At 42.5% G+C, this 20178-nt stretch overlaps 1 protein-coding gene across 1 annotated transcript in view; it reads right to left on the reverse strand.

Annotated features, from left to right (window-relative positions):
- The window catches only part of XYLT1 (xylosyltransferase 1), a 398924-nt gene that overhangs the window by 198564 nt on the left and 180182 nt on the right, over positions 1-20178 (reverse strand). Inside the window, exon 2 of the mRNA XM_073647654.1 lies at positions 12830-13355. Coding sequence (XP_073503755.1) covers positions 12830-13355 — 526 coding nt within the window. The remainder of the gene's footprint in view (positions 1-12829; positions 13356-20178) is intronic.

A 20178-nucleotide genomic window follows, 5' to 3' on the forward strand; every position in this document is an offset into this window, starting at 1 on the left:
AGACACTGATTCATGATCATTGATTCATCACTGATTCATCAAGCCACTGATTGATTGTGGTGGTCAACTAACCCTGAGTCACAATGTTATCGCTCCAGTAGAAACTGGAGACCATCAAGGGATCAGGAAACTCTGGAACCCAAGCAGTAGAGGATCTGTAAGGTGAGTAGTGAGCATATAGATGAATATGTAAGCAGAGCACCAGATAGAGCGCCCACCACAGACCGCACCGAAATACGAGCATATCATTATCTCCAAACTGAAAGTAAAGATTACACAAGAACCACAGGTCGGATTTAATCAACCAAGGTATCATTTTAATCAGTGTAATGTCGCCCACCTGACAGTGTATGTGATGTACTGAGCACAATTCTGCTGATAGGTACGCTTTAAAGGGATTCTACGGAATATGTATTTATGTATTTAGATTTTCAGCTCTAATAGACCTGATCTTTAACATCAGATATGATCTATTGACTCACGAGAGGCTGTTTTTATAGCAAAACAGTCACTATTTTTAAATTATAGTAGACAAGATTCCTGCACCACCTCATTAGCAATAGGACAGATCCACCTGTTTTTGTGAACACATACCTAAAATTTAGGTATGCGTGGTGCTGAGCTCAAAAACAGATACAGCGCAACGGCTGTTGTCCGCCCTCTTTCTCCGCGCTCTCCCTGCGTGCAAGTTTTATATTTGCAATGAAATAAAGGATATGAAGTTTTTACAGGATTGGTGAGTGCCGCCTTCATTTTTTCTTTTCTATTGGATTTTTAAATTATGACAATCCCCTTAAAAAAGGACAGTTTCAGCTTGTTAAACTTACCACATCATGGAATTGAGGCCGCAGAGCTAAATAAAACATAGGGTTTTTTTTTTTTTTTTTTCTTTCTCATCTCCGTTTCAGAGACTTTAGCGTTCTAAGGTTATAATTTATGATAAGTCCAACGTGGCGATAACAGAGATTCATTTTTGGGAGTGTGTACTTTTTCCACTAAATGACATTGACGAATCAAAAGCAGGAGGCGTCACGTAAAGGAAAAATTAACACGTCCACAGAAGGTGAGAAGAATGTGCTTTCTTCGGTGAGATATCATGATAGCTCTCTGACCTGATCTCTGAAGCAATGGTGTAGAATAGAGCAGGACTGAGTATGATTACAAGCACTTACATTTTTCATTTCATTGCTGTCAGTGTTGGGGGAGCAGAAATACAGCAGAACTGAGTGTGACTACAAACACCTCTGCAGCTCTCCCCCCACACTAACTGCCATGAGATGAAAGCTGAAGATGAAATCACACCCAGCTCTGCTGTACACAGTAGCTGAAGAGTAGGGCTATCTATTGTTACATCTTAGAAAGCATATTCTTCTCACTGTCTGGGGACTTATTCTTCTTTCCCCTGCATGACACCTCCTGCTTATGATTGGTCAACATCATTCAGGAGTAGAAGTACACTCCCCTCAGAGAAGACTCTTTCGTAATGTCCCTTTAGACTCATACAGTTTAACCTACATTTTACAAGCTAATACCTCTGCAATGGAGAGGATAAATAAAAACGATGTTTTATTCAGATCTGCAGCCACTATTCCATGATGTGACCAGTGTAGCAAAAGCAGGTAGGACATGGTTAAATCCCAACTCTGCAGGGGTTGATTAGAGGCCCCTGCATAGTTTTTTACTTGATCCGCTGGGAGCTGCAGGGGACCATTTGTTGGAGACTGTACTGAGCCAGGTGAAGTGCCAGGATTGTCGCACGGGTGAGAGACAGTGGTCTGTGTCTTGGAAGAGAGGTGAAAAGACCTCTTGGTTCTGGCCTCTCTGACAGAACTTTGGAGACAGTTGGACATTTATCCGAATGGGTGAGCCCACATGTGCCCGTATGTGGACTACTTATTTTGGTCCTTTATGCCGGAGAAAGCCTGCTTGTTTTTGGTTCTGCTGGAAGTTTAAGTACTTTAATAAATTGGCCTGCTTGGACAAAGAAACTGCATTCCCGTGTGAAAGCTGCTTAACGCCTACCTGAGCAAATCCCTACACCAGTTTAATATGCTCAAACTGGTGAAAGGTCCTCTTTAATAATATTTTATCACAAAAGAAATTCTTTATGTCAAGTTGTTTTTCTGCCTATAAATATGCCCTTCCATGGGTGTGCCCAAAGTGACATCCGACTTCGCAATCTGCCAAACACCAAATTGTTCCAGGAATCGGATGTCAGAAATGATACACATATAATACACCAACACTAACGAAAACAAAGCTAAAGATACACGACAGTAAGCTGCGGTCTGCAAATGACAGGTTTCTGTAGACCTCAATTCCCAACTTTGCTTCTAGTGGCCGCAGCAGAAGCCCCTTGCATTTTACTACTTGACACTCATACACAGGAATGGTCTACCTTTTGTTTTGGGTTTTCGTGTTTGTCATGTAATAATTGGCCATATATTATATATTATACATTATTTTTTATTATTTATTATTACATTTTCCCAATTTTCTCATGCAAGGTTGAACAACAATCACCACTGGCCAGATTTTCCTTTTCTCACTCGTAACCACTTACCATGACCAATATAGACAAATAAACAACAAGTACGTAGTAGTTTGCCACATGCAGTTTTACTAGGAATGGTTTTATAATATGGTATTCAAAGTTGAAGCACGTAAAGGTCACTTTCAAAACTATGTGCTTCATATGTACTTGCCATATGGGTGAAAACTGCATAGCAAATTGGTAGCAATTCACATTAAGCCTGTTACATGTATATCCTGGTGGCACAGACTGCCACATGTGGGTCACCTTAGTAAGTGACAAAAATTATATAATCACCAATAAATAAGACAAAAAAAGCTCAATTATAGGAAAGCTAGACTTTAGTGCAGAGTCTAAATGACAGGAGCCACTTATTGTCTTTTACAAAACTTCTTAAATAATAATTAGTTTACTTTTTTTTTTCAATACATCAATATTACAAGCAAAGGTAATAAACTTTGTAAAACAACTTAGTAAAGAAAAAATAATTCTCTTCCCATTCACTCTCAAAAAATGCTCAAATCTGTCTACGGTTCTGTCTTCAGTGAGAGATCCGATTATAACTGCTGCCTATAAAGGTTTATGGACAAAAAAGAGGGAAGAAACAGGAGCAGAGAGAGACAAAGAGCAACTGTAGAGGCTTATAGTGCATAGAGAAAACTGCTAAGAAATGCAGGATATAAGACACCTAATGGCCAGAAATAGTGTTATTCCTCATGAATCAACACATGACAGCTTCTTCTGAAAAGTTACACTTTAAAGGTTTTCACTAAGTTTATCCTCTACCCATAGGATGGGTAACTACTTTATGATAGCTGGGATTCTGACCACTGGACACCCACCGATCCCGAGATTGCGGCTTTGCAGAACCCCGCGTTAATGAAGTGGAGTTCAAGCATACGCAAGACCGCTGCAATCATTCTCTATGGGATTTCCAGAAAAGTGCACTTAACCATCTGTCCTTGGCTACCTCTGGCAGTCACAAAGAGAATGAATGGAGTAAAGGTGGGCAAGGTTGACCCAGGTGTGTTTCAGGTTGGTGTCCCGGTGATCAGTAAGTTATCATAGGATAATTACTTATAAACTTGATATAAACCCTTTAATGTTAAAAAATAAATTTCAATTTTAATATAAGGACACTTTGAACAATTTTCCAATATATTTTCTGTACAAATCTTTTACAGCTTTTAAAAATCTCGGCTTACAGTCATATGATAGGAACCTTCATTGTTTACTTCCAGGAGACATACAGGTGCTTCTCACCAAATTAGAATATCCTCAAAAAAATTGATTTCAGTTCTTCAATACAAAAAGTGAAACTCATATATTATATAGAATCATTACAGAGTGATCTATTTCAAGTGTTTATTTCTGTTAATGTTGATTTTAAAATCCAAAATGTTAGCCTACTGAAATGTATGTTCAGTAAATGCACTCAGTACTTGGTCGGGGCTCCTTTTGCATCAATTACTGTATCAATGCGGCGTGGTGGTGATCAGCCTGTGGCAATGCTGAGGTGTTATGGAAGCCCAGGTTGCTTTGATAGCAGCCTTCAGCTCGTCTGCATTGTTGGGTCTGGTGTCTCTCATCTTCCTCTTGACAATACCCCATAGATTCTATATGAGGTTAAGGTCAGGCGAGTTTGCTGGTCAATCAAGCACAGTGATACTGTTGTGTGTAAACCAGGTATTGGTACTTCTGGCAGTGTGGATGACGCGCCCCTGGGCCTGTGTCGCGCTGCGTTGCGCATGCGGGAGCTTACCCGGAGCCGGATCTGTTGAGGGTTGTAGTCTCGTGGCGGTGACCGGGTCCGTGCCCAGGGAGTCAGACTAAGTGGCGCTGTATCAGCGGTAGATGTAGGACGACTACGCCACCCGTTGAATGCAGCTATGGAGCTGCCGCTGCAGGGCAGACCGCTGAGGCCGGTGGTAGGATAGTGCAGCGTAGATGGTATAACCCCCAACGGGAGGGGTATGGCCTCAGGGCAGCCGACGTGGATGATGGGGGTAGCAGGAACCACTCAGAGACGATGCGGTGTAGTTCAGGGTCTTTACTGGTGACAAAGATAGACCCTCCCGGAGTACTGGCTAGCGATTGGGGCCTGGTCAGTCCTTGAGCAGATGGGATCTCCCCTGGCCAGGCGGAGTTGTAGGCCTCCCAAACTGACTGTACTCTTCTGGCTACCTTGCTAGAAGCGAGTATAAGTAGCCCACGTCCCTGAGTGTACCGTGTGGTGCTCACCCGTATGGCCGGTGACTCGGGGCCTTCTAGTAGCTTCCGCTCCACGACGGCGGTGCTGGTCCCACGCGTGTGACCGTGCCTCCGGGTTTCTGGGCCAGAGGACCTGCAATCCCCTGCCGGTTGGTTTCTGCTGCTGGATAGGAGTTAGTACCCACAGCCTCGGACTCCGGGTCCGGTGATAACTTCTCAGTCAGGGCGAGCTCTGCAGCTGCCAGCCCCTGACTCCTTGTAGCACTGCTCCCACAGAGCTCCTGATGTTCTTTTCCTATATCTGCTTCTCTGTCTCTACTTCTTCTCTACTCACTAACCCTGCCTCAGCCCTAGGTTTATATAGGGGAAGTTCTTCCCCTCCCAGGACTGGGCAGGAGGTGTGGCATGCACAGGATCCCTGACCAAGAGACCTCCCACCTGCTCTCAGACATAACATTGCCGTTACTGTGGAAACCAGACCCCTGGGGTGCCACATTCCCCCCTAGTGAAATTTAGTACTCCGGGACTAAACATATTTTTAGAAAAACATAACAAGGTATAAACAATAATAATACAATAAGAAAAACACATAAAGATGGTTACGGCGTGTCCGCAACCGGGTGCAGTTTTGAAGAAAAACAAGGTGTCCATTTCACCAAAACAGGGAGACGTAACCAGGTAGGGGTCTGTCCTGCCCCGAGTCCTTAACAGTCTTTAGTCCATTCCTAGGTTACGCTCCAACCATGTACAAGGATTCCCGGTAAATCTACCAAGGACTCCTATAAATAACTAGAAACACATAATTATTTACAGGATATGGCCGCTCTCAGTCCTCGGCCAGGTAGAGGGAAAGAACGACCGCTCTCAGTCCTCGGTCAGTGGGGATAAGGAATGGCTGCTCACAGTCCTCAGCCTGGTTTAAGATAGGGGCACATGGGGAACAATTCACTAATCCCAACGGGGACCATATTTTAATTAGCAGCAGTCCTTGTACCCTTACGGGTAACTATTTACAGCTCTTTATTCACGCTACTTCCCTTCAGTAGCTATGTCCTCTTTGTGCTCCCTCCTGAGGGTAGTCCTCAGACCCGTCCGGGTCCTCTTGGCTTTCCTCGTATTGGTAGTACTGCAGCTCCTCCTCGGTTAGCTGGGTTAGTATCTCTGCGACAGTCCTCCTCCCAGGTGGCCAGGACTTTACCTCCCTTTGGGCTGCCCCGGTTAATTGGGCCACCAGGATGCTCACTTTTTGCTCCTCTGTGAGGGGGTACACCTGGAAGAGGCTATCCAGCTTTTCTCTAAAGTCATGCAGGGTATGTGACTCCCCTGAGTACTGGGGTAGCCAGGCTGCCCCCGGGATATAGGGCATGGTGAAAGGCATGACCGCAACAGCGGTGGCGCTGGCGGGGGTTGAAGCGGTGAAGCTCTCCTCCGTATCTGACATCCTTCTCCCCCCTAGTGGACCGTGGCCTACCTTGCGATGATCCTCTTCCGTAGGCCGCGGCTCCGCAGTGGATCGTCAGGGTTGAGGACCTTCCGTCGCGCTCCTGTGACGTCGGCGTCTGCTGGGCTCCTTCCAGGACCTTACGCAACGTCCGGACGTGAGGCGGGGCTTCAGTTCTCGCGCGCTTTCGGAGTCCACGCCCCTCTTCTTCCCGCGCGGCGTCCTCAAGATGGCGTCCAATGGCGGGAAAACTCCACGTATGGCGGGAAGAAGGCTGAAGATGGCGCCGGATGGCGGGAAAACTCCACCGATGGCGGGAAGGAAGCGGAAGATGGCGCCGGATGGCGGGAATCTTCACCACAGGTAAGTTTGAACAGTCTTTTTCAGGCACGCAGTACCCGGTGGTTGCGGGCACGAAATCCTGCCGACTACGCCAAAAGTTGACGCGCCCCTGGGCCTGTGTCGCGCTGCGTTGCGCATGCGGGAGCTTACCCGGAGCCGGATCTGTTGAGGGTTGTAGTCTCGTGGCGGTGACCCGGTCCGTGCCCAGGGAGTCAGACTAAGTGGCGCTGTATCAGCGGTAGATGTAGGACGACTACGCCACCCGTTGAATGCAGCTATGGAGCTGCCGCTGCAGGGCAGACCGCTGAGGCCGGTGGTAGGATAGTGCAGCGTAGATGGTATAACCCCCAACGGGAGGGGTATGGCCTCAGGGCAGCCGACGTGGATGATGGGGGTAGCAGGAACCACTCAGAGACGATGCGGTGTAGTTCAGGGTCTTTACTGGTGACAAAGATAGACCCTCCCGGAGTACTGGCTAACGATTGGGGCCTGGTCAGTCCTTGAGCAGATGGGATCTCCCCTGGCCAGGCGGAGTTGTAGGCCTCCCAAACTGACTGTACTCTTCTGGCTACCTTGCTAGAAGCGAGTATAAGTAGCCCACGTCCCTGAGTGTACCGTGTGGTGATCACCCGTATGGCCGGTGACTCGGGGCCTTCTAGTAGCTTCCGCTCCACGACGGCGGTGCTGGTCCCACGCGTGTGACCGTGCCTTCGGGTTTCTGGGCCAGAGGACCTGCAATCCCCTGCCGGTCGGTTTCTGCTGCTGGATAGGAGTTAGTCCCCACAGCCTCGGACTCCGGGTCCGGTGATAACTTCTCAGTCAGGGCGAGCTCTGCAGCTGCCAGCCCCTGACTCCTTGTAGCACTGCTCCCACAGAGCTCCTGATGTTCTTTTCCTATATCTGCTTCTCTGTCTCTACTTCTTCTCTACTCACTAACCCTGCCTCAGCCCTAGGTTTATATAGGGGAAGTTCTTCCCCTCCCAGGACTGGGCAGGAGGTGTGGCATGCACAGGATCCCTGACCAAGAGACCTCCCACCTGCTCTCAGACATAACATTGCCGTTACTGTGGAAACCAGACCCCTGGGGTGCCACATGGACAGCTGCCAAGTCCTGCTGGAGAATGACATTTCCATCTCCAAAAAGCTTGTCGGCAGAGGGAAGCATGAAGTGCTCTAAAATCTCCTGGTAAACGGCTGCGCTGACTTTGGTCTTGATAAAACACAGTGGACCTACACCAGCAGATGACATGGCTCCCCAAACCATCACTGATTGTGGAAACTTCACACTAGACCTCAAGCAGCTTGGATTGTGGCCTCTCCACTCTTCCTCCAGATTCTGGGACCTTGATTTTCAAATGAAATGCAAAATTTACTTTCATCTGAAAACAACACCTTGGACCACTGAGCAACAATCCAGCTCTTTTTCTCCTTGGCCCAGGTAAGACGCTTCTGGCATTGTCTATTGGTCATGAGTAGCTTGACACAAGGAATGCGACACTTGCAGCCCATGTCCTGGATACGTCTGTGTGTGGTGGCTCTTGAAGCAATGACTCCAGCAGCAGTCCACTCCTTGTGAATCTCCATCAAATTTTTGAAAGGCCTTTTCTTAAAAATTCGTTCAAGGCTGCGATTATCCCAGTTGCTTGTGCATCTTTTTCTACCACACTTTTTCCTTCCACTAAACTTTCCATTAATAGTCTTGGATACAGCACTCTGTGAACAGCCAGCTTCTTTAGCAATGCCCTTTTGTGGCTTACCCTCCTTATGGAGTGTGTCAATGACGACCTTCTGGACATATGTCAAGTCAGCAGTCTTCCCCATGATTGTGGAGCCTACTGAAACAGACTAAGGGACCTTTTTAAACGCTTAGGAAGCCTTTGCAGGCGTTTTTTGTTAATTATTCTAATTTACTGAGATAATGACGCTTATGTTTTCATTGGCTGTAAGCCATAATCATCAACATTAACAGAAATAAACACTTGAAATAGATCACTCTGTTTGTAATGACTCTATATAAGATATGAGTTTCACTTTTTGTATTGAAGAACTGAAATAAATTAAAGTTTTGATGATATTCTAATTTTGTGAGAAGCACCTGTATAAATAAATAAATCTGCTCATAGTTACTGATGGGCTCACGGATGTCTGACTCATAACAAGACACGACTTTGATAACTATACTGACTGTAACGAGCCTATAAGGGCTCACCAGGTGAGGTGGGTGTTCTAAGCTCCAGATCCGTGTGGGCATATGGACCCCATGCGTTAATGCAGCAAGTTGGGAGGCACTTGGGCAGCGAGGACTTGGCACATTTAGGAATCTCAGGAGCGGCAGGACAGATGAAGTGGAACCCAGCAGTGATGGAAGCAAGTCAACCAAAGTATACACAGATGGTGAAACACACCAAACTAAAGTCTAGAGACTCAATCCCAAAACACAGGTGAGTGTGTGTTAATGGGTTTAAATAGGTCTAGGTTCATGATATAATTGAACCACGCTGGGCAACCTGCAAAGCCTGATGTGGAGCTCAACAGAAGGCAGCGGACCCAGGAGAAGGGAGTGAAGCTCGGGTGACCCAGGAGAAGAGAGCATAGCCGGGGATACCAGGGACAGGTGTGTAACAGAGCCGTACATCTGTGTGTTAATCACATGCTTAGAGGATAGATTTTTATCTGCTATATGTAAGCAATGATGGTTCCTATTTGATGACTGCAAGCAGAGATTTTGAAATCCTTGAGGAATTGATACAGGAAGTATATTGGAAAATTATTTAGCTTATTATTATGTAAAACAAATAACATTTACTTGCTGAAAAAGGAAAATCCCTTTAAGCAAGGTGCCATCCATTATTACTCTATCCCTTTAAAGTGGTAACGAATGATTAGGTAATTACTTAAGTTCATCTCTTAACCCAATGAAGACTGACAGCGTACAATGAGCTCAGACTACTTGTAATTGATTTACCTTGCAGGGCGAGTTAGTACATTAGATGATCTTGTGTATGAGGATGATCTGCCGTCAATCATGGTGACTCACACCCGGAACTATGGTCACCAGGGAGTAGACTATGTGTGGAGACACCGCTGCTCTGACCTACGGAGGTTCTCTCTGGGGGAAATCAATGTCTCTATTCTTCTAAAACAAGGATGATATTATTTTACTTGAGAACTGCTCTCTTGAGTCAGGTTAATCATAAAGTAACCAGCAGAATTGCAGGTCAGGCTCGGCACAATGCGCCTTCTTAGCTCACAAAACTGGAATGCAACTTTATTGCTTTAAATAATGTGTCCTGTATTGCAAATTACATTTTATGGACAGCAACAAGAGCCGGCAATATCCACAGCACAAATATGAAAAAACTGTACAAATACAAGCATAGTAAAAAAAATTATATATAAAATAAATACCTATAAAATGCCTAAAAATCTTATTAAAAAATAACTAAATCTCACTCTAATAATTCCTCATGTTGAAGGGGTTGTCCACTACTAGGACACCCCTTCTCGATCTGAATTTTTGGCGCTGATAAAATAAAACACTTATACTCACCTCCCGTGCTGGCGCCATTCCAGCGTTGACGGTACTCATGTTCCAGGAGCTCTTGTTATGACACGTGAACCCTGCGACCAATCACTGGAGTCACTGTCCTCACCTTTGGACAAACTGAACAGCAAGAGGAAGTGAGAGATCAGCTGCAGCCTTGGCTTCTGGTTGATGTTCAATACGTCCAAAGACGAAGACAGTGACGCCCGCTCTGATTGGGCATAGGACTCATGTGTCATAACAACCACACAAGAACCCGGGGAACGCGATTACCGACACAGCTGGAATGGCACCGGAACAGGAGGGGAGTATAGGCTTTTTTATTTTATTGGAGCCAAACATTCAGATCGAGAAGAGGTTGTCCTAGTAGTGGACAACCCCTTAAACTACTGTAACAAACGACTCATTCAGATGACTAATTTATAGGTATGTGTTGTACAGATCTGTCGCACAACTACGGACACAAATTATGCCATATTATCACACATACCATATTACACCAAAGCTCTACTGGCTGCCTTGCTGAATCCGAACTGGTGGCTTTGGCATGTGCAGAAGACATAACTATCATGGATTATTTGCAAATGATCCCAAATGCAGCAAGCAAATCGAGCTTTTAACCCAACCTACCATTCTATGAATTCCTCTGCTCCATCAGTTAATACAATGGCAGCTTGTTCACTCTAAAAGACCCAAACTCTTAGGGCTTCTCTTTACCTATGAAGTTATCCACTCTACATACTGTATAACATAATGCACATACTGTAGCTATCTCACCCTTGTTCTGTGTTTTTCTAGCAACCTATTATTATCCTACTCCCATATACAAAACACTCAAGAAGGTTTCATCAGTGCTGCACCTAAACACTGGATTGCTCTTTCTCAACTAAACCCCACTTGTTTAAATGTAAGGTTGATTTTTTATGATCTTTTCTAGAAACACTACACACTCTAAATTGGTTTGTACATTTCTTCATATTACTAAGTCTAAATATTTTTCTAATTCCTCCTGCCTTCTTGTGTCTCGTCTCTCAACACTTTTTATTTGAGCTTCCATGAATCACAAATGGCTCACTGAACTCTGTGGCTAATCCACTGTATCTAACAGGAATTTCTCTCCATAGTGTCAGGAATGTCATTCCTCTTAGGCTGTAAACCCAGAGTAGCAGGGCCCCTCGTTGTGTCTTGCACTATACATATGTTAATATACACATATATAAAAGTGTGCATACTTTTTTCACTTTGTTGGAATTGAGCACAATGCATCTCTTGATTGCAAAGTTTTGCAGCATATTTTAAGGGGAAGTCCAGACTCATAATTTTTTTTTACTGAAAGCTTAAAATGGTATAAAATAAACTGAGTAATATTCACATTGTACCCTTACACATCTGTACACTTACCTCTAGTGATGACATTTCCACATGGACATATGACCACTGCAGGGAACACTGGTGGGGGGCCAGGGAAGCAGCAGAACAAGAGCGGTGGATGATACGTAATGTGATTATTACTTACATTGGTGTTTTACGCTAATGTCAAAAAGTAACTAAACTTTGTTATTCATTTATTATATTTATGAGGCACTTGAATTGCTTGCAAATAGGTGGGGGTTTGGTTCCTTAGACACCAACCAGTTGTGCACAAGACCCCCGAGAAATAGGCATCTCAGCAGAAACGCACAACTCCAGACTCAGCACACACACAGCTCGCCTATGCTTTCTATTGAATCCTGCTGTGCTTCCAGCCTGATGAGATGCATACGTTTGGGGGTCTAGTGCTTAATCAGTAGGGGTCTCAAGACCCATAGCCTCACAAATCTGCAGGCAACTCACCTGCTAAATATGAGAAATGCTATATCTGCTAAGGTAACTTCTAAATATTGAAAATGAATAACAAAGTGTAGAGAATCTTTAACGTTTTGTAATTTACTTCAAGGGACTGGACATTTCCTTAAAATAAAGAATAATCACATAAAATCATATTTTACCATTCTGCTTGCACTTATTTTGATTTGTTCATAAATCTATCAATCTATCATAATAAAACAATCTAAATGACCACACAGCAAAGACACAAACCCGTACACAATGCAATATGCAGTTTTTCTAAATGCAGGATAGGGCAGGAGGGAGCTACTGTCAACAAAATGCCTGTATATTTGCAATTATTTAAAGAAATAAAAATGTGAATAATTTACATATTTACCCTACATATGACCTCTATTTTGCTGGCAATCTATCATTATCATGTCTCACATCAAAAACACTCACTTGTGCTGCAACTGATCTCTGGATTGCTCTTCCTTGACTAAACGAAATGTAAGGTCAGTTTTTTGGAGGGATTTTGAAAACCACTACACAGTCTAATTGATTTGTACATCTTTTCAGATTACTAAGTCAAAATATTTCTCTACTAAATCTTCAAGCCTAAATATTTGAGCCCCGTTTATTACTATTGCTTGAGGGGCATTCCACCTAAATGTATTTTCTGACATGTGTGAAGGCATGTAAAAGTTAAAAAAAGATTCATTCAGTGGGTATTTGATTTATGACCCTCAATGAATCCCCAAAAAGTTAGTATAGGAAACGAAAAACTCTTTAGGATTTCTCCAAATCTCGACAAACGATAGACATCGGTGTCTGTCCATCAAATGACGTTACATCCTGCCTCAGTGACCACAGAGTCTTGTCTTCTCACAGACCATACCGTAGTGGTCAAATACAATAATTAAAAATAAGATTAACGAAACCAAATTACCTTCCAGAGGACAAAGTCTGGTCACTTTCTCCGGCATCAGTTTCCCTTGTTTATGTTGACAATAGACCTCAGCAATTTCTTGGCGACACTGTTTTGACTTAGCCCGTGAAAGTGCTGATATCGCCTCTTTGCCGGTGATCTCACATTTCGGGGGTAGCTCATACTTTATTTCAGGGGAGCTGTTTCCAGCCTTCTTGGTATGGTGCAGCTTAGTACTCCTATATCCATCCTTTAGGCTTGTCGAAGTCAGGTTCTTAGAAGGGACACCTACATAATGTAAAACTTCATTCGAATTTTTCCCTAGCAGTGAATTTTCTTTTATTTTTTCCTCAAGAGCTAACTTTCTTTTTAAATGCTCCTTCTGCCTGCTTAGAGGCTTCTTCCCTTGCTCCGTCTGGTGCTTATGCCTTTGAGTCCTTGGAGCAAAGTTACTGTTATCAATATTTTCAAAGTCTTTTGGAACTGAATTCTCATTATTGCTGTCTGTCCGCATTTTCTCCTTCGGGCGGTGGGAAAAATATCCGTCCTACAAAGAGAGGAAATTTGAGGTTTAGTGTAAGTATACTTAAGAAAAGAAGACCCATCTTGAGCAAATATTTCTCCATCCTGTTCTGACTACATTAGACTTATTGTCATAAGGTTGAACAACAATATGACCAATTCTTTATTTTTGCTCCAAAATGAAATACCCCGTCTACAGATCCTAAGAATTCAAACAAACCCTTCATGTTGTCTGATCCTGCAGTCACATGTCACTTTCATCTGCCCTTTCTGACGGACAACAGAAGAGTAAACTAACAGAAGTGAAACACATGACTGCGGGATCAGACTACAAACAGGGCATGTTTGTAGTCTGTAACCATGGAGTCTCACAGAACTGCACAGCTTCTATTGACTGATAAGAAGCAAGCGCCAGAATTCACTATTGCACATTTTCAAATTGATCCATGGAAATCAATTGTGTTTATCAGGTTATCTAACTGCAATGGAAACAATTGTCTTATGTTTTTAGGAAAAACAGATTAAGGCTGTATTCACACATCCGTGTAAAAGTGCATTCAAACATCTGTGTGAATGTCAGTTTGCTGCCCGATTCGGTTTGCTGCCCACTAAGTACATTCTTACGCCTCATGCAGACATCCGTGCAAATCGGTCCGGTCTCGGAGGGCAATGCACGGATTGGCTGCAGCTCTCCCGAGCCTCATAGAAATGCACGAAGCTGTCATGCACCAGTCGGGAGACTCATGACCAGTCCGTGCGTTGCAGTTTAATTAAGATTGGACTAATTTGCACTGATGGTTGCAAGAGCCCTTATTCTGATCCTCAACATAGGATCAGAATAGGACATGTGAGTTTCACGCATCTCCTTCTCAGATCTGTCATTTTCACGGATGTGTGAATGGATCTGTGAAACTCTATGGGTCCAAGTGCTGTTCAATAAAATAGCAGACAGCACTAGGAAATGTCATATGGATGTGTGAATGTAGCCTAAACCTGAATATACACAGATTGGGCACATCATTGTGGTTCTCATTACAAATACTGTCCGAGAAAAAGCAGACAGCACTAGGAAATGTCACACGGATGTGTGAATGTAGCCTAAACTTGAATATACAAAGACTGGGCACATCATTGTGGTTCTCATTACAAATAATATCCGAAAAAAAGCAGACAGCACTAAGAAATGTCATACGGATGTGTGAATGTAGCCTAACCCTGAATATACACAGATTTGGCACATAATTGTGGTTCTCATTACAAATACTGTCTGAGAAAAAGCAGACAGCACTAGGAAATGTCACATGGATGTGTGAATATAGCCTTACCCTGAATAAGCACAGATTGGGCACATCATTGTAGTTCTCATTAGAAATACTGTCCGAGAAAAATCAGGCAGCACTAGGAAATGTTACACGGATGTGTGAATGTAGCCTAACCCTAAATATACACAGATTGGGCACATTGAGGCTCTCATTGGAAACATTAACAGATTACCTGTGCCATTTTAGCACCTATATTACAAAAACCATATCCTGGCCTCCCAATTGTCTACTCAACCAATCATAGATGACCACAGAACACTATAGTGATCTACGTTTGGTTCAGTAGAACCACAAAAACTCTATATATTGCACCCATTTATATGTATGCTACAATGTGATCACATTTCAGCCATCTGAAACTATCCCTAAACTCCATTTTGGCTAGCCTGTATAAATTTGAATATTTTCTGTGTTTTCTAGTAATTAATCAAAATGATCAGGATTAACAAATTTAAGCCAAAAGGAAATACAGTGCAGGCACTGTAGAATTGTAAGACAACCGATATACAACGGTTATTCAAATTTAAGATTATCAGATCTTCTGATTTGCACTGAAGAGGGGCAACACCCCGAAACATGTGTCTGCAAATGGAGTTTCTGGTTTGGCTTCTCCTTAGTCATGTGGTAAGGCTCGTTAAAGGGTCGATATTGATTTTTAGAAGTGCTACAACCAATAAGTAACGCCAGAGATAAAGTCCTTTTCCTCGTGAAGAGGCTATTTGCAAATGTAAGATTATGAAACTGGTGAAATATTCTTACCAGCACTTCTCAAAAACATTCTGAATGCAAATGTTCCTTGTTAGAAAATGAATATTTGTATTAATATGTAGAATTCTGTAATTGCAAGAATAAAAACAAAAAAATATTCCCATGAGACGCTCAACAAGAGTAGCCAAATCCATGAATATAATTAGTGCCCGTCCAGATTTAACTTGTTTATTACAAAACTTTCAAAGCGTTGCTTAGAGCCATCAGAAATAAAAGTGAATTATTTAAAAGTCGAGTGAGAAAAGCACCTATATTTATAAAGTCATCCTAACCAGAAATGACAACTGCTTGAAAAAACTTTTAATTAGTTCTTAAATTAAAGAAGCTTTCAGATTCTGCTGTTGATAAAACCAACAAAATCTTATTTTTAGGGATTTTTTTATGCTTTTTTTTATGAACAAAATTAATCTCGCCAATTATTTTCTATCTCTGTACCTGCAGTGAAGGCCTTTTAATAGCACAGGGGTTATGTGAAATTCTAAGTCAATAACGTTGTTTGCTGCATTGTAAAAATGGAACAGTTCTCAGATAAATATGGTTTTGAAAGAACAAAAATAGGTCTGTCACCGTTTCCATCCACAAAAAAGTAAGTAATGATTATATATATATATATATATATATATATCTTAATATTAAATAATAAAATGGCAAAATTATAGAATTTGAGCAGTTAAAAGGGTTTTTCTGGAAAAATCAGGAAAATTTTTTACTAGAAATAGCGCCACAACTATCCACAGGTTGTGTTTGGTATTGCAGCACAGTTTCTTTAAAATACATTGCAATATCACAAACAACCTATGAAGAAGTGTGGCATTATTTCTATAGGACAGCAGCCACATTTTTGTAATACCGGACAATAAACTTAATATTGATGGTCTACCTATCATTTAGGCAAAATTTGATCAATGGAGATCCAACGCAAGAAGCGAAATGAAAGGAACGGTGGCTCCTTTGGTATTTATATGTGTTGCTGTGAATATTTCTGCAGTTCAGTTGCAGTAAGTATGGTGCAGTGCAAACAAAAAAGAGAAAGCAGCATTTACCGAAGACTAGTCTAAGGATGGTCCCCGGTGACTTCTCTTCTTACCTGGACTGACAGATCCCACCTTATGCACACACAAAGGGAAAGACTTGTCAGTCTAGGAGGCAGGGGTGAGAAAACGCTGTATGGGACATGCCTCGAACTAGACATCATACTTTTCAGTGTACGTTTCGTCTGAAACACCGCATTGTTTCAGAGTAAAACATACATAACTACAATTATGCAGCCAGTGTATAATTCGTGCTGATCGAGGTTCGGGCAGCATGGTTCTAATGTTAAGTTAACTTTAAAAAATTAGTTGGCTTTTTACCATCAGGCCTCATAAATATAGCAGAGATTGTGCTGCTATATACAACCCCTGGTAAAACTTATGGAATCACCGGGCTCGGAGGACGTTCATTCAGTTGTTTAATGTTGCTGAAAAAAAGCAGATCACAGACATGGCATAAAACTAAAGTCATTTCAAATGGCAACTTTAGGGCTTTAAGAAACACCAAAAGAAATCAAGATTAAAAATGTGGTACTCAGTAAGGGTAATTTTTTTCAGACCACGCAAAGGGAAAAAATTATGGAATCACTCAATTCTGAGGAAAAAATTATGGAATCACCCTGTAAAATTTCATTTCCAAAACTAACACCTGCATCAAATTAGATCTGCTCGTTAGTCTGCATCTAAAAAGGAGTGATCACATCTTGGAGAGCAGTTGCACCAAGTGGACTGACATGAATCATGGCTCCAACACGAGAGATGTCAATTGAAATGAAGGAGAGGATTATCAAACTCTTAAAAGAAGGTAAATCATCATGCAATGTTGCAAAAGATGTTGGTTGTTCACAGTCAGCTGTGTCTAAAATCTGAACCAAATACAAACAACATGGGAAGGCTGTTAAAGGCAAACATACTGGTAGACCAAGGAAGACATCAAAGCGTCAAGACTGGAAACTTAAAGCAATAAGTCTCCAAAACAGAAAATGCACAACAGAACAAATGAGGAACGAATGGGAGGAAACTGGAGTCAATGTCTGTGACCGAACTGTAAGAAACCGCCTAAAGGAAATGGGATTTACATACAGAAAAGCTAAACATAAGCCATCATTAACATCTAAACAGAAAAAACAAGGTTACAATGGGCTAAGGAAAAGCAATTGTGGACTGTGTATGACTGGATGAAAGTCATATTCAGTGATGAATCGCGAATATGCATTGGGCAAAGTGATGATGCTGGAACTTTTGTTTGGTGCCGTTCCAATGAGATTTATTAAGATGACTGCATGAAGAGAACATGCAAATTTCCACAGTCATTGATGATATGGGGCTGCATGTCAGGTAAAGGCACTGGGGAGATGGCTGTCATTACATCTTCAATAAATGCCCAAGTTTACATTGATATTTTGGACAGTTTTCTTATCCCATCAATTGAAAGGATGTTTGGGGATGATGACATCATTTCTCAAGGTGATAATGCATCCTGCCATAGAGCAAAAACTGTGAAAACATTCCTTCAAAGAAGACACATAAGGTCAATGTCATGGCCTGCAAATAGTCCGGATCTCAATCCAATTGAAAATCTTTGGTGGAAGTTGAAGAAAATGGTCTATGACAAGGCTCCAACCTGCAAAGCTGATCTGGCAACAGCAATCAGAGAAAGTTGGAGCCAGATTGATGAAGAGTACTGTTTGTCACTCATTAAGTCCATGCGTCAGAGACTGCAAGCTGTTATTAAAGACAGAGGTGGTGCAACAAAATACTAGTGATGTATTGGAGTGTTCTTTTTTGTTTGTTTTTCATGATTCCATAATTTTTTCCTCAGAATAGAGTGATTCCATAATTTTTTCCCTCTGCTTGGTCTGAAAAAAAATACTCTTACTGAGTACCACATTTTTAATCTTGATTTCTTTTAGTGTTTCTTAAAGCCCTAAAGTTGCCATTTGAAATGACTTTAGTTTTGTGCCATGTTTGTGATCTGCTTTTTTTCAACAACATTAAACAACTGAATGAACATCCTTCAAGCCCGGTGATTCCATAATTTTTGCCAGGGGTTGTATATGTAGGTGTCCTGAGGAAGCGTGTGTTCACGCGAAACGGCGTTGGCCATTGGGAACACCGTCTGTCTGGAGCAGCTTACATGTAAATTGGAATAAAGCACAAGTTATTTAGGACGAGTGCCACAAGTCTTTTCCTTTACCACAGCTGTGGCGTCGGAGTCAGTGTCCATTTTGATGGAGTCGGTATATAATGGACCAACTCCAACTCCTAAAATATATAATAAATTGGGTACAGTAGTTCAAAGCAGTTTGTGGGGAATATTTTTTTCATAAGAATTTGGGAAAGTTATGAAATGTCCTATTCCTGATCTAAGGGTCTAGACTTTTAGCTGAGATGAATCTGTGCCACATATCACTTTAAACATGAGCCATGTATGAGGGAGTCGGAGTCGTGGAAATTGAGGAGTCGGAGGTTTGGCTTACCGACTTCACAGCCCCGTCCTTGACATCTGGATATTTACTGAGGAGACGCTTTTTAGGCTATGTGCCCACGATGCAGAAATGCTCCGGATTTTTCCTGAGCGTTTCTGAATCTCCCTGGCAGAAAAAACGCATGCGGATTGTACAAGCGGATTGTACATGCGTTTTTCCTGCCAGGGACAAGCAGATGGGAAGCGTTCTTCACATGCATTTCCGCATGCGTTTTTAGCATCACTTGGAAAGTGCTTGACAACTTTGTCACACTATATAAATCCATGCAGCCGGCATGGATTTATATAGTGTGACCAAAAAGAATATCAAAAAATAAAAAAATAAATCTATACTTACCTTCTGATGGCCCCCGCAGTCTTGCTTCGCTCCGTCATGGCTTGCCAGCAGCTCGCGGTACACTACACTGAAGGACCTGCCGTCACATGACTAAATGACATCAGCGCAGGTCCTTCAGTCCACCGCGAGCTGCCTGCAAGCGAAGACAAGCGCACCGCGGGCTATCAGAAGGTAAATATAATATTTATTTTTCATTTTTTTATTTTTTTCACAGGTTCTATGGTACCCAGGTCCGGAGGAGAGTCTCCTCCTCTCCAGACCCAGGTACCATTCGCACATTGAAACGCTTGGATTCTGCATGTACAGATGCAGTGATGCGGAATCCAAGCGTTCCAATGCAAGTCAATGGCGGCGAAAACGCAGCGCTTCTGCAAAATAATTGGTAGTGCTGCGGATTTTTCTGCAATGATAATCCGCAGTGGAAATTTCCGCAGCATGTGCACAGCACATGCGGATTATCATTGGGGAACATGGCAGGCCTTCTACCATGCGTTTTTTAATCGTTTCTGCAGCGTTTTTGCCGCTGCAGAAACGCTTAAAAAATGCATCGTGGGCACACAGCCTTACATGGAATTAGCAGGGCCGCTGAGGAATTCTTGCTTTTCTCATTGTGCGGCCATATGGTGCTTACCATAACACCGTTTCACAGAATTATTCTCCTCTAGAAGCAATTATCTAATGAAGAATATTCCTCTATAAGACCTCAGGTGCACAGAGGTACAGAACCATTATGTGCATGATTACTTAGATTCTTTAACCCCCCTGTAGATTAGCAGTACCAGAGGTGTCCTGAATCTGGCTATTGTCTTCCTATATTTGAAGAACATAGATGTTTCAGCTAAATGTGCTCATGTCTTGATTCTAAAGTCCTCTACAAATTCATTAGAATAAAGTAGGTGAAA

This window comes from Phyllobates terribilis, unplaced genomic scaffold (assembly GCF_046119375.1).
Source record: "Phyllobates terribilis strain yellow unplaced genomic scaffold, ASM4611937v1 Scaffold_9__5_contigs__length_417890890, whole genome shotgun sequence".
NCBI lineage: Eukaryota > Metazoa > Chordata > Amphibia > Anura > Dendrobatidae > Phyllobates > Phyllobates terribilis.